General features: G+C 34.6%; 2 protein-coding genes across 3 annotated transcripts in view; both read left to right on the forward strand.

Moving 5' to 3' along the window:
* Positions 1-12,175, forward strand: part of LOC119636063 (protein Wnt-5) — a 216,966-nt gene that overhangs the window by 139,808 nt on the left and 64,983 nt on the right. The window lies entirely within an intron of this gene.
* LOC119636065 (probable salivary secreted peptide) lies at positions 795-4,822 on the forward strand. Its single transcript, XM_038031155.1, has 2 exons — positions 795-1,106; positions 4,588-4,822. The coding sequence occupies exons 1-2, from the start codon at positions 927-929 to the stop codon at positions 4,762-4,764; spliced, it is 357 nt and encodes a 118-aa protein (XP_037887083.1). The 5' UTR covers positions 795-926; the 3' UTR covers positions 4,765-4,822.

Here is a 12,175-nt window from a genome sequence, read left to right on the forward strand (position 1 = left end):
ATCACTATCTGAAAGGTTTATCAGCCCCTTTGGTGGGTGTCGCTCATTTCTTCGAATTTGAGGACAAATATTTTCTCCTTCGCTGCCGTTACAAGAGTAAAAAACCATAAAACTCAAGTACAGTGCACAAATCAAGAGACAGTTCGTTACAAAGATCTTCGTGAGTGGGTCAGTAAACATGCACGTGATGTCTTGATTATGCCTTTCATCTTAGTTTTCCAAATGATTTAATTTTGCTTATCACAAGCATATGATTTTTCCTTTTTCTCTTTAACGATTAGTCATTAGTTTTTTTTATTTTATTTGTTTTTTTTTTTTCTTTCTTTTCATTAAACTTTTAATGACATCATTACAACTACAATATAAAATATCTCATTATAAGAAATTTGCAAGAGAAGTAAACAAGAAATTTAAGAGTTCGAGGAAATAATCATAGAATAAAGTAAAGTAAAAAATTGATAAGAATTTTATTTCGTTTTCTTAAATATGAATTTTATTTTTAAATTTCTTAACATATAACATGCAGAGAGAAGTATATTGAAACGAACTGAATAAACATATACACATACGTATATATATACATATATATATACATATTGATGGATTACTTCAGCTAAGCTTTAGAGATTTTTGAAGCAAGAAAGCAAAGATTAGTTTCAAGTCACGAGTCATTTCGAGCAGTTTTCGGGCTATGCTACAACGGACAAGTAAATAATTCTTTAAAGAGAAGAGTAAAGAAAACAAAACCTCCGACGATCAAAAAAGATTTTTATTTTTTTTTTTGTTGGCTTTGTAATTTTTACAATCAAGAAATAAATTAATTTCTAAAAAAAAAAAAAATAAAAAAAAATTTAAAAAAAAACGAGACGAGAAGAAAACGGAATAAAGCCTTAATAAAGAGGGGAAGAGACTTGAGCGAATGCGGAATGTTTAAACTAAGGTTGACGGCCTTGACTGCATTGGTTTGCTTGGCTGCTACCTCATATGCTATCTCCAGCACATGGGGTAATATCTCTAATTCAGCCCAGTTACTGCACGCAGAACAAGTATTCAATGCATCGTCACCAGAGAAATATGTGAATCGTGAAATTAAATTTCCGAAAAACGTAAGAAAAACTCAGGTCTTCATGAAATTTGTTCATTGCATGCATTCATTTCATACATAACCGCACCAAAAAAAATACCTATATGCCAAGGATTCATATTCATCGCAGTAGTGAAAAAAATTGTTTAAAAAAAATAATTGCTTAAAGGAAATATCTACACTACACGTATATTTAGCATGTACGTCTGTGTATATGAATGAGTGTACGCCCATGCGTTTGTTCAATATATGCGGTTGTGTAAGTTAGCAAGTGTGTGTTTGTGTGTGTATGTGTATGTTCGCACGTACAAATGTGCGTATTTGCTGATTTCACATTTCAGAATTCGTTTCCATTTCAAATCCGCATACGTACTTACAAGCAGGCATACAAAGATATTTTCTTATCTTCACGAAAATACAAATTGAAACATTTACGTTCCCACTTGAATTGTGGGTTCATTTGCGATTTTTCTCATTATTTTGTTCATTTTTATTTTTTGTTTTATTTCCACATCTTCAAATTTTTATTAGTGCATAATTTGTCAAAAAAGTATCGGGAATGGAATGAACCAAAGCACTTCATTTCATTACTATTTTTTTTTTTTTAATTTTTTCGTAATGCTTTAGATGATGTTTTCCAGAGTAAACTCGATCGTAGAAAGCAAATTTAATTTAACGTCTAAGCATATATGTGGTAGTCTTTTAGGAACTACTTTGTCGGAATCATGCTTTACTTTTGAGAGAAAGTTACAGGAAGAATATCGAATGTTCGAGTGAGCGAAGACGAGTTGCAATGTAAAAGTAAATGGCTGAGAATCCATTTCTGCCTTCGTTAGTTTTCGAAGAGAATCTTTCAAAACCGTCGCTTTCTCGTTGACTGCGAGCAAACTTTCTCACTCAGTATAATTCTGCAAAATAGTTAACCTATAGTGATACATAAGAATAGCTTTCTAAACGAAATAATCTTTAACTATAAGGAACTATTGATGTGACATCTTTATGCGCGGCCATTGGGGCGAAGTTCGGTTCAACAACACACGTGGGCTGATGATGAAGATTTTCTTGAAAGTTGCTGTGACAGTCGATAGGCCTTCAGTTACGTTAAGCCTTCTGATGATTGTCCTGTAATTTATACCCCTATGATTTTTAGAAGAAAATCATTCAAATAGATCTTCTCTCTTTTTTGGCAAAGTTAGCGTTTGGCAGGCCAGAGTAGACTCATAGGTAAAAATCACGATCACTTAGTCAGTCGTCGCAAAGCTCAAATCTCAAGAGCGGTAGAGTTTATTTTGATCGGTCCCATAGTAAGTGCTCCGTTGATAAAGGTGGAAGAAGATCATCAAATTGATCTTCCCTTTTTTTCACACATTTAGCGTTTGGCAGGCCAGAGTAGACTCATAGGTAAGAATCACGACTACTAAGGCAGTGGTAGCGGAGCTCAAATCTCAAGTGCGGTAGAGTTCACTTTGATCGTAGCTATTACCGTAAGCATTTACCGACCCGGTCACATACCCACTAGGCTGCGTCCAGTACCCCCATATCTCTTTCTCAAAAAAAAAAAAAAGAAGCGAAATCAAGAACGAGAAAAAGAAATTTAAAGCGAATTTTTTGTTCGCATACATAAGCACCGTAAGCAATTTTTGTACGGAAATAATTAAAATGTTGCAACAACTAACCATTCCAGAGCTCAGTCAATTCAAGTTTTTCAAGTTGCCTCCTATGACACGGGATAGGTTTATTTAAAATTCCCAATACTTTTTTGACATGTTACCTAATACAATATTCTGACAAGTTTCTTACCAACACAAACGCTTATTCATACTCTTAAGCATTTTACAAAAACGTCTATCAATGAATTTTAGATTTTTCAGCGAAAGTTAATATTTGTGGTTTTTGGTATTTCCTTTTTTCAAAAAAAATTTTTACTGTGACACTTTATATATTGAAGTATGTGTATGTGTGTTTTTGAGAAATTCAACGCACAGTTTGTGCTATTGATTTATTCGTTTCGCTTCATTCATTTAGCTCATTCACTCTCCTAACATTTATACTTAGACGCAAAAACTTGCATCTACATATACACATGCACACTTTCGTGTATACTAACAGAGTGCGAAGTTGCGTTTCGTTTTCGCATCTCGTGGTACCGGAAATCTTTTGCTTGCGATTAATATTCTCATAAATTTATTTAGTTTTTTTTTTGTTTTTATTCATATTTCTTGTACTGATAAAGTATCATCGGGAAGTGATGCTATTGCGAAGCGAGTAACTATGCCCTGAGTAGTTTTTTGTTCTACAAAAACTCCATCGCATAGTATGTGTATGTAGGCGTATACTCACAATATCAGAATGCTCCTTAAGCTATATGTTTGCTTTGTTCTTTTAAGAACACTCATAAGTACTTGGGAGTGATCCCATCCAGTACATACGTTCCACATTCATTTAGTACGTAATCACGTATGGACAAGTTGTCCACATTTCATGTTTATTCTTTTAATTTCAATTCAGGAAAGTTATAATATTGCTTAAGGTCACTTATGTAAATGGCTGGTGCACTGCGAGCAGAAAACTAGTTAACTAGTTAAGTGCAATATTAAATCAGTTAGTAAAAGAGAAAAAAAGAAAAATAGATTTTTATGAATAGAGCGAAAGAAACAAAAAGTGTTCTTGTGTCCAAGCCTTGAAACTTAGGGACCATAAGCCAACCGAACAAAGCCCACTAACCCTTAATTGAACACCATTCGATGGACTTTGGTACTTAATTTAAGTGTTGTAATGTGTTGGTAAGGTATGAGACGGGCAAAGCACGAACTGTACAAAAAGTTTTTTTTATTGACTTGTACCGGATCCGATATTGAGATTGGATTGTAAATTAAATTCGAGTTTTTCCATGCAACCCTGAGTGGAATGAACAATTCAGTTTTATGTGCCAATAGCTCCTAAATGGACGGGTTGAAGGCTGTCGTCTCTGTAGCAACATTTATTCGCTCTATCAAAAAGCTGATCCTCCAAAGTGAACCTAATTCCCTGAGGTGAAATTAAAGCTATTGACAGCAATCTGATATCATATGTCTTGACTTGACGGTCCTACGTCATATTCCTCAAGGCAAAAAGTTCCAATTGGTTTTGGACTGATTCGATAAAATCTACATGACAACGATGGGACGGAATCAACACGACGGAAGCGTATTCAAGTGTAGGTCTAATCAAAGGCATACGTATGGATGGTTGAAATACTTTCGACCCGACTTTTACAAAGCCTAGTGCCTAGTAGTCTAATCTTGTTAACACACAGATCAACGGATCAGTTAAAATTGAGTTTATTATCCTAGAAATTAGGCAAAGAATCAAGTTCTTTTGGTGCATAAAGAAATAAATTGATGGAAGGAATCATTTCTCTAACCCATTTCATGTTCCATTATAACGTTAATCAATTGCTTTTTCTCTCTCATTCGCATTAAAAGTCTATTTCGTTTTCAATTGCTTTTTTACTTAATCATCAGGGTGTTGGTAATGGACGCATCATAACCGGGATACGTGCCTTCGACCAGGTCACCAATGGTACAGGAGGACACGCCACAATATATTCGGGTGGACCCGGATTTAATTTTGTAACACTGCAGTTGCAATCTCAGTACAATTATGGTTTAATGTTTCATGTTGAAATTTATGGAAAATGATATATTTTGAACAAATATACATACATATACATACATATATTTTTAATTTCTTATAAACAATTATTACTATTATTAATATTATTATTATTATTATTATTATTACTGTAACATAAATATTTAATAATTTTATGATTATTTTTAGCTGTTAATCTAAAGTAAATTACTTTCGTGTTACGCAACTCTTGGTTATACTTTTGCGATTAAGTAAATGTAAAATTAATAAATAAAAAAAAAATAAAATAAAACATTTAAAACCTCAAACAACAACACTTTCAAGATATTTCTTTTCTATTTAAATACCAGGAAAATAAAAAAAAAAAATTAATTGAAAGTTAAACAAAAATTTATTTGAAATTTTTTTTTTTTTTTTTTTTAATATTTACAGTACTTTGTCGATCCATGGAAACATCTTAACGGGCTGCGACCCGGTGTTAAATACCCCATACCGCTTCGCTTAGTTCAGTTAATCATATAACGGCTTTTCAAAATAGGGCGGTCATGGTAGAAATTGTGCATTCTACCCCATTTTCAATAGCGTCCGTCTTTATGTCTAAACACGTCGGTGTAGTAAATTATAACAAAATATCCCAAAACCCGCCACGTGCCGGTTCAATGCAAGAATATGGACGGACCGACAGGCAAATTAGATCGATTCAGAAAATTATTCTAAATCCGTTTGTGCAATAAAAGTTGGTCTCAAGACCAAACATCCGCACAACTTCATACACCCTTGTAGCGTAACTAGGGAGTGTTGTTGTTGCAATGCGAGTATTTCGAAGAATAATTTTTTCCTTTATGATAACTGGGTTTGCTTTAGTGTTTTGTATATCAGCTCAAGCATCATATATCAGCTGGCATTGGAAAAGCTAAAATGCTTAACATAGAAAACAAGATCTTTACGAGGTGACTAAACTGCTTGATACAGATCGTGTCAAAACTAAATAGAAATAAATCCAACAATGGACAACGAAGCGCGCAATAACATTCTGTGCTTTGCTCTTAATTGCATCAACAAACAGCTGCGCGGTAGGTCGTACTATCGTCCATTGCAAAACAAGTGGACTTTCGTGTACGCAGGGAACTTATGTTAGTATTATGCAATCTACCTATCATTTGTTTTTACCTCAGCAAAACTCTCTGAACGGTGTTATATTTCAAACGATCTTTGCGATCACCACGTGTGACATGTGTTTTATCGATAAAGTCAAAAGTTTTATTGTGACAACATTGTTAGGGTGCAGAAAGCCAAGGAATAAAATCATGGATAAGTAAAAGCAATGCGTTAAACTTTAAACGATTGGTGGACCTATCATGTTTGCTTTGTCTATGAATAACGACACGATCGTACAAATCGATGTATCAGACAAATTATCTAAGAAGCGAGCGTTGCTCCTCTTTCTCTTAATCTCTTCGCTTAATACAAATTTTTAAAATTGTCCTTAGCATAACTGAAAAGATCTTGGGTAAATCCTGCATACTTCATAACTTCAAAAATCGTCTGCATTTTGTGCTGACTCTGCTCACGCGAATAGACCGATTTGCGCCAACCTTTCGAGCGACAGTGAATAGTGAAATAGTTCATAGCTCTTCTCCTTATTTTTTTCAAAACATAAATCCCAGCAATGCTAAGCTTTGCATTTATTCTTAGACGAAATTTGTTCAAGCTTATGCTAATTTTCTTAAGCAATATTCAACGGAAGTTGTGAAGCTCTTCATTATTCTTGTTTCATTAATTACCCGATAATCGTTGCCATGAGCGGGCATAACGTCTCCCTCAGGCAAAAATGATTCATATTGATCACTATGCACAGCAGAGAAAAAAGTGAAGAAGTTGCAGAGAACGTTTTAGCTGAGGTCGCAAATGTTAACGACGACTAGGCGTTGCCAGTAGCTTAGCCTGCCGGTCGCTAGTTTTTAGGAAAAGTTGGAGAATTTGTAAATGAATTTCGAGAAGAAGGCAAACTGCAACAGCAAAGTAAAGTCTTTTAAAGGATTTTCTTTCTTGTCGAAAATCCTAAATGATGCGATTACCGTATTAACAACATTGAACTGTTCCTTCAGTACTATCATGTCTTTGTGCTAAGAGCGAGCCTTTCTCGTCTATACCGTCAGGTTAATGATATGGAAAAGTTTTCAATTGTGTGTTAAATCTGTTGGCTCACGTCGACTTCATCCTATATTCGCATTTACTTGCTGCAGGTATGCTAAGCTGCTTGTTGCACTCAAACGCAAAGTTTGCTTAGCACATTTAACATTTTTCGAACCTTCGATAGAGCGGCCGCTCGGCTGCAGTTTCTATCTGGTACGAACTCTGTTTTAGTTTAGACTGTCGCGCAGACTATCGGCTCTCTTCTTAATCTCAGATGAAATTGCTTGCAGACCAAAGCAACTTGTTGTATCTCAATACTAAGTAAGAGATGACTGTCGGTATGACGGCGTGTAAACCTCGGCGACAAACAGACTACCAGTGGACAACCGGCACTGTAAAGTGGTAAGTTACCGTTATGGTAGCATAAAGAAAGCTAACAACTTTACCTCGTTAGGTTTCCGCATATATGTCCCAAGCGAAGCTGGAAAAATCTCTAAATGAAATCTAGTTTTCTTGCTACTACGACATGCTTAGTTCTATTGAAATAATTTGTGAATCTTTGCTTAAAGTTTTTAAGGAAGAAAAAGGAGAAGAAAAAAACTATCTACGTCTCTGGCATATATCTCGATACGACTCCAACAGTTTCATACATATACATATAAGTTTGTTTATATATGCAAACAATTTTGTATAAACTTTGTTGAATATGTGGTTTATTGTTATTATGTGTTGAGCGAGAAAAGATGAAAGCAATGGGAAAACTTTTTTCTTTTTTTTATAAATATTTAAAATAATATTTAGATTTTAATAAACAGAAAAATAAGTAAAAATCTTATATATATATATATATATATATTTCGTTTCTATGCTTCTCTCTAAAACTTAAGTAAATATTCTAAACAATAAAAAATCTTTTAATAATAATAGTAATAATAGTAATAATACTAGAACTGCAAATATTTTATCTTTTTCCCCGTAAAGACGCTTTGTTTAAATTCTTTTTCATTTAAAAGGTTACTTAAACTTAATACATTAAAGTAAATATGTTGAGGAAAAGAAAACATTTTTCCATATTTATTGTATTCAACGACCAAAGTATTCGATACTAACATGAAAGCCTTCGTCACGTTGTGATTCTATATGAAGTTTGCAATGACGATAACCAGGACCACCTTCAACTAAGTCAATATATGCAAAACTGTTCGAGAAGCCCCAATCCCAAACTCTAACCGCCGATATGATTACATTATTTCCACGATACTAAAACGAGACCAAAAATCATTTGCTTACATTTTACTTCGTGCTCGTATCGTGCATTCTTAACTTTTAAAGGCTCGCTTACCTTAGGTGGAAATACTATATACTGAGATGTCACACTCATAAGGATGCCTGGATGTTGAACATCATCGCGTGCCACCAATATATCATATATTCCCAGCGAGCCCCAAGTATGATTGAGAGCTCGTGCATTGAGTACACAAATTATTAAAAGTAATTTTATTGTAAGCGAATAATTCATTTCTCTCATTGACCTGTTGTTCGACGTCACTTAATATTTACGTATATCTATGTGGCTGTTATTTTTTTAAAATTTATTATACGACTGTCTTTAACGCGATATTTAAGTATAATGTTTAATATATTTCATCGCCAATACAAAAGTGTTTTAATGGAGAAAAAAAAAACACTCGAATAACCGTTTCAATGCAATAACGCTTGATGATGCTAAGTGAATGCATTCACAAATGCTTTCACACTGAACAACCGCAAAATGAGTGCAATATTACGTTTGTCATTCTCATTGATAGTGTACTGATAGCACAATGCAGAAATGAAATGGTTAGCTAGTTATGAAGAAGCTTCACTTTCACAATGATCTGCGTGATACGTTGGCACCCATTAAAAAATTCTCTTCATTCCTTCAAGCTGTGTAATTTTATTTAACCATATAATATGACAACGCCTAAAGGTATGTTATTTTTCTTTCATTTTTTTGCATTAAAGTTTAATTTCATACGCTCCGTCTTACAATGAATTTTATATACCCTATGCTAGATTATATATTTGTAAGAAATGTTCATGCCTTGCACAAATACTAAAAGATCTTTGCGTCTTTTGAACTATCCTACTCAGTTAACGCATCCATTGAGAAAACTAGGAAACGTTTTCATACCAAAGGGGAATGCTTTCTGTATTTTCCCTTTGCCGGCCCACTATTACCCTACGTCACTCATATAATGACTTTTCTTTAATAAAGCTTTATATGAGAAGTGGTCGGATCTGAACCATTTTCAATAGCGTTCGTCCTTGGGCCATAATATATCAATACGGCGAATTTCATCGTAATATCTTGAAAATTTTGGCCGTAAGCCTTGTGCGAACATAAAGAAATAAGGCGAAGATACGGACGGATAGGCTATGTGAATATGTTGAAAGATGGGCCTAAGTCAATGCCCTGTGGGCGTCGTATACATATGCGAAAAATGAATGCGACCTTGTACCGCAAGTGGTATAGAGTATAAAAATTCTGTAAGCTAAACGCAGGATGTTTTATATATTTGTCAACTGAAAATTTGAAGAAAGGTTTAGCCCCTTCATTGATTGTTCTTAGATGATATGACTTTTATATATGTCCACTGTCGTAATATCGAGAATAATAAATTTCTACAAGTTAGTCGCTGCGCTTTTGTATAGCATACAGGTCTCGTAATTTTATTTAAGCTCATATTGTTTTTAGGTAGTTTCGTAAAATATTCAAGCATAACGGATGTTACCGATACAACAGGCATGTCGATCAATCAATCTACTCTTTGTTTTCTTGAAAAAAAAAAAAAAAAAATATATATATATATATATATAGAATTCTGTAACAATAACTCAAGTGGTTTTCACTCAGTGGTTTTCACTCAGAACATCAGCAATGCTGTTAATAAGGTCAGCACATATGTTAAACTGTAGATCAGATTGGATAGTTAAAACTGTTAGCTCGTTGTTGCAATACATGTTGCATGTCTACTTTTGGGATAAAAGCAAAAAAAAAAATGTGCTACTATTACTACTCGATGTACAATATTGTATGCAAAGAGGTTTAAGATTCACTTTTCTTCCTCGAAAGGGAACTAAAAAGTGTAATGAAATGTCGAAAATGCTTTTTTCTTTTGTTTTATTGACATCGAATTATGATCTCTTAAATCGCAAAGTATTACGATAAATAACTGTAACAGGTTTCGAAACAAATGATCTATATTAGTTCCAGAATGCAAATTCATCAAGGCCCCTTACAGTGGACGTGAAAGCTGTAAGTTGCAACACAATTTCGACATCACTACAATTATGATGGAATGGAATGTAATATCAGAAACGTGTAAACATTTGCGTTCATGAAAGCTGCGATCATTATGTAGCAAAAGGTTCAAGCTCTCTTTATATACAATGCGTGGGCGGGAAAGTTCAGTTGTACTGCAGATAATTTCACTTGTCATGTCAAGGCAAGCAGGAAGGAACCATCGTGTGCGATCGTGTTATTCGTGGTACTTCTCATAGGAAGCATTGGGTAAAACATTGCATTTGATATGAGTTCCACCAAAAAAAGCAAAGTTGGAGCATAAAGTTGTAAGTCGGACTTGTCAAAGACGGTTTGCCGAATTCCGTTTTGGAGATTGAGCAACAATCAGGTAATCTGGGCAATAATGACATTTTATGGTCCACATCTAAACACTTTGCAATTGCAGAGAACCTTGGCATCCGCTACTGCGTAGGAACATATCAAACATTTTCGATTTCAAATGATTTATTTAAAATACGAAAGAACTTTCCCGCCATCCAAATGCAGAAGTTACTGTCTCAATAGTCAGATCAAATTTGAAGTGGAACTGTTTGCCTGAGTCATTCTTCGTAGCTAGATTGCTTTGGCAGTCCTCGCCAGCTTTTTAATTAAGAGAAAAATAATGTATATTTTCACTTCTTCACATTTCACTTCACTTGTTAGTAGAGGATATAGAGACAGGCATGTGTTCTAGAATAAACGTTAAATGGAGCTCGCTCAACCTCATCTGCTTACATTCGCTGTTCATATGTTATAATCTTAAAGGAACGAAGGAAAAGAAGAGGAAAGGAAAATAAGTAAGAAAATTACATTCCGTCGTACCCGAATCCTAGGAAAAACGATAAGAACTAACAGGGAAAACAAAGGTTTTCATAGTTTCTGTTACATAGACGTGCAGGCTTTGTAGATGTAGTCTTCGCTACGTTTGGTTCTTCCGTTTTGACAATTACCACAGATACCACCTAGTTTTTCGCAAACAGACAGACGAACAAATGAATGGACGGATACGCTTAGATGCATTCCGAACTTGAAGCTGGCCAAGAGTTTATATACTTTAAGGGGTTTTTGAAGCTTGTTTTTGTGTGTTATTAGGGTTTTGAGAATACATTGCAAATATAACATACTATAAATTAAGGTAGGCGTGGCCATTTTTGTAGACGTACTACAGTGTGGATTCAAATTCATCGGCTGTACTTTATGAGTAATGAGCAAAAAACTAATTTTTTATTCCTTTTGAAGAACGGAGTTTCAGTTCACGTGGTACTGCAGGCGTGTCATTCGATCGATTTGGCCCGTTTTTAGCACCAAGCTGCGTGGATGATCTTACAATGTTTCTGCCAAATTTGAAGTTGATGGCTTTATTTTTGCGGTCAGACGAATATTTGTAACATACATCACACAGACGGACCGGCACGCAATCGATTTAGAATTTGATGTTAATCAAGAATATGATTACTTTGCGGGGTCTCTGATTCTTGCTTCTGGGCTTTGAAAACGTTTTGACAAAATGACTACACCCCTCATCCTTCGGTAATGGGTGCAAAGAGGAGAAGAAAGAAAAAGAAGGAAAAGGAAAGATTTTCAAAAGTACACTAGACAAAAAGTAATGGCGTTTGGCAGAGACTGAATATATGAAATTTACGGAAATCTATTCTAAGGCGTTGCTAGAGGATGGTGGTGGACGATAATAATAATTATTTAGGATCCGCGAGCGCAGCTTCAATTTTTGCATTTGTTTCAATAACGATTACAGCCTGACGCAATTCTATCGATAAGTCACGTTTTATGCCGGACCAAGTCAACTGGACTGAGTCATTTACGATGATTTGATTGCTATGTATTGAGAAAAACTGCAATTGTTTTTGTTTAAAACATGTGTTGATTATTAAATGTAAACACAAATACTAAACCCTTTCCCTCTCCAAGCGTTGGCTCGAAAAATCCATAAATGTTTTACAAAATTTGACGGGTGTGAGTCAAATTGTACCATTCAATAA

This window comes from Glossina fuscipes, unplaced genomic scaffold (assembly GCF_014805625.2).
Source record: "Glossina fuscipes isolate IAEA_lab_2018 unplaced genomic scaffold, Yale_Gfus_2 27, whole genome shotgun sequence".
Taxonomy (NCBI): Eukaryota; Metazoa; Arthropoda; class Insecta; order Diptera; family Glossinidae; genus Glossina; species Glossina fuscipes.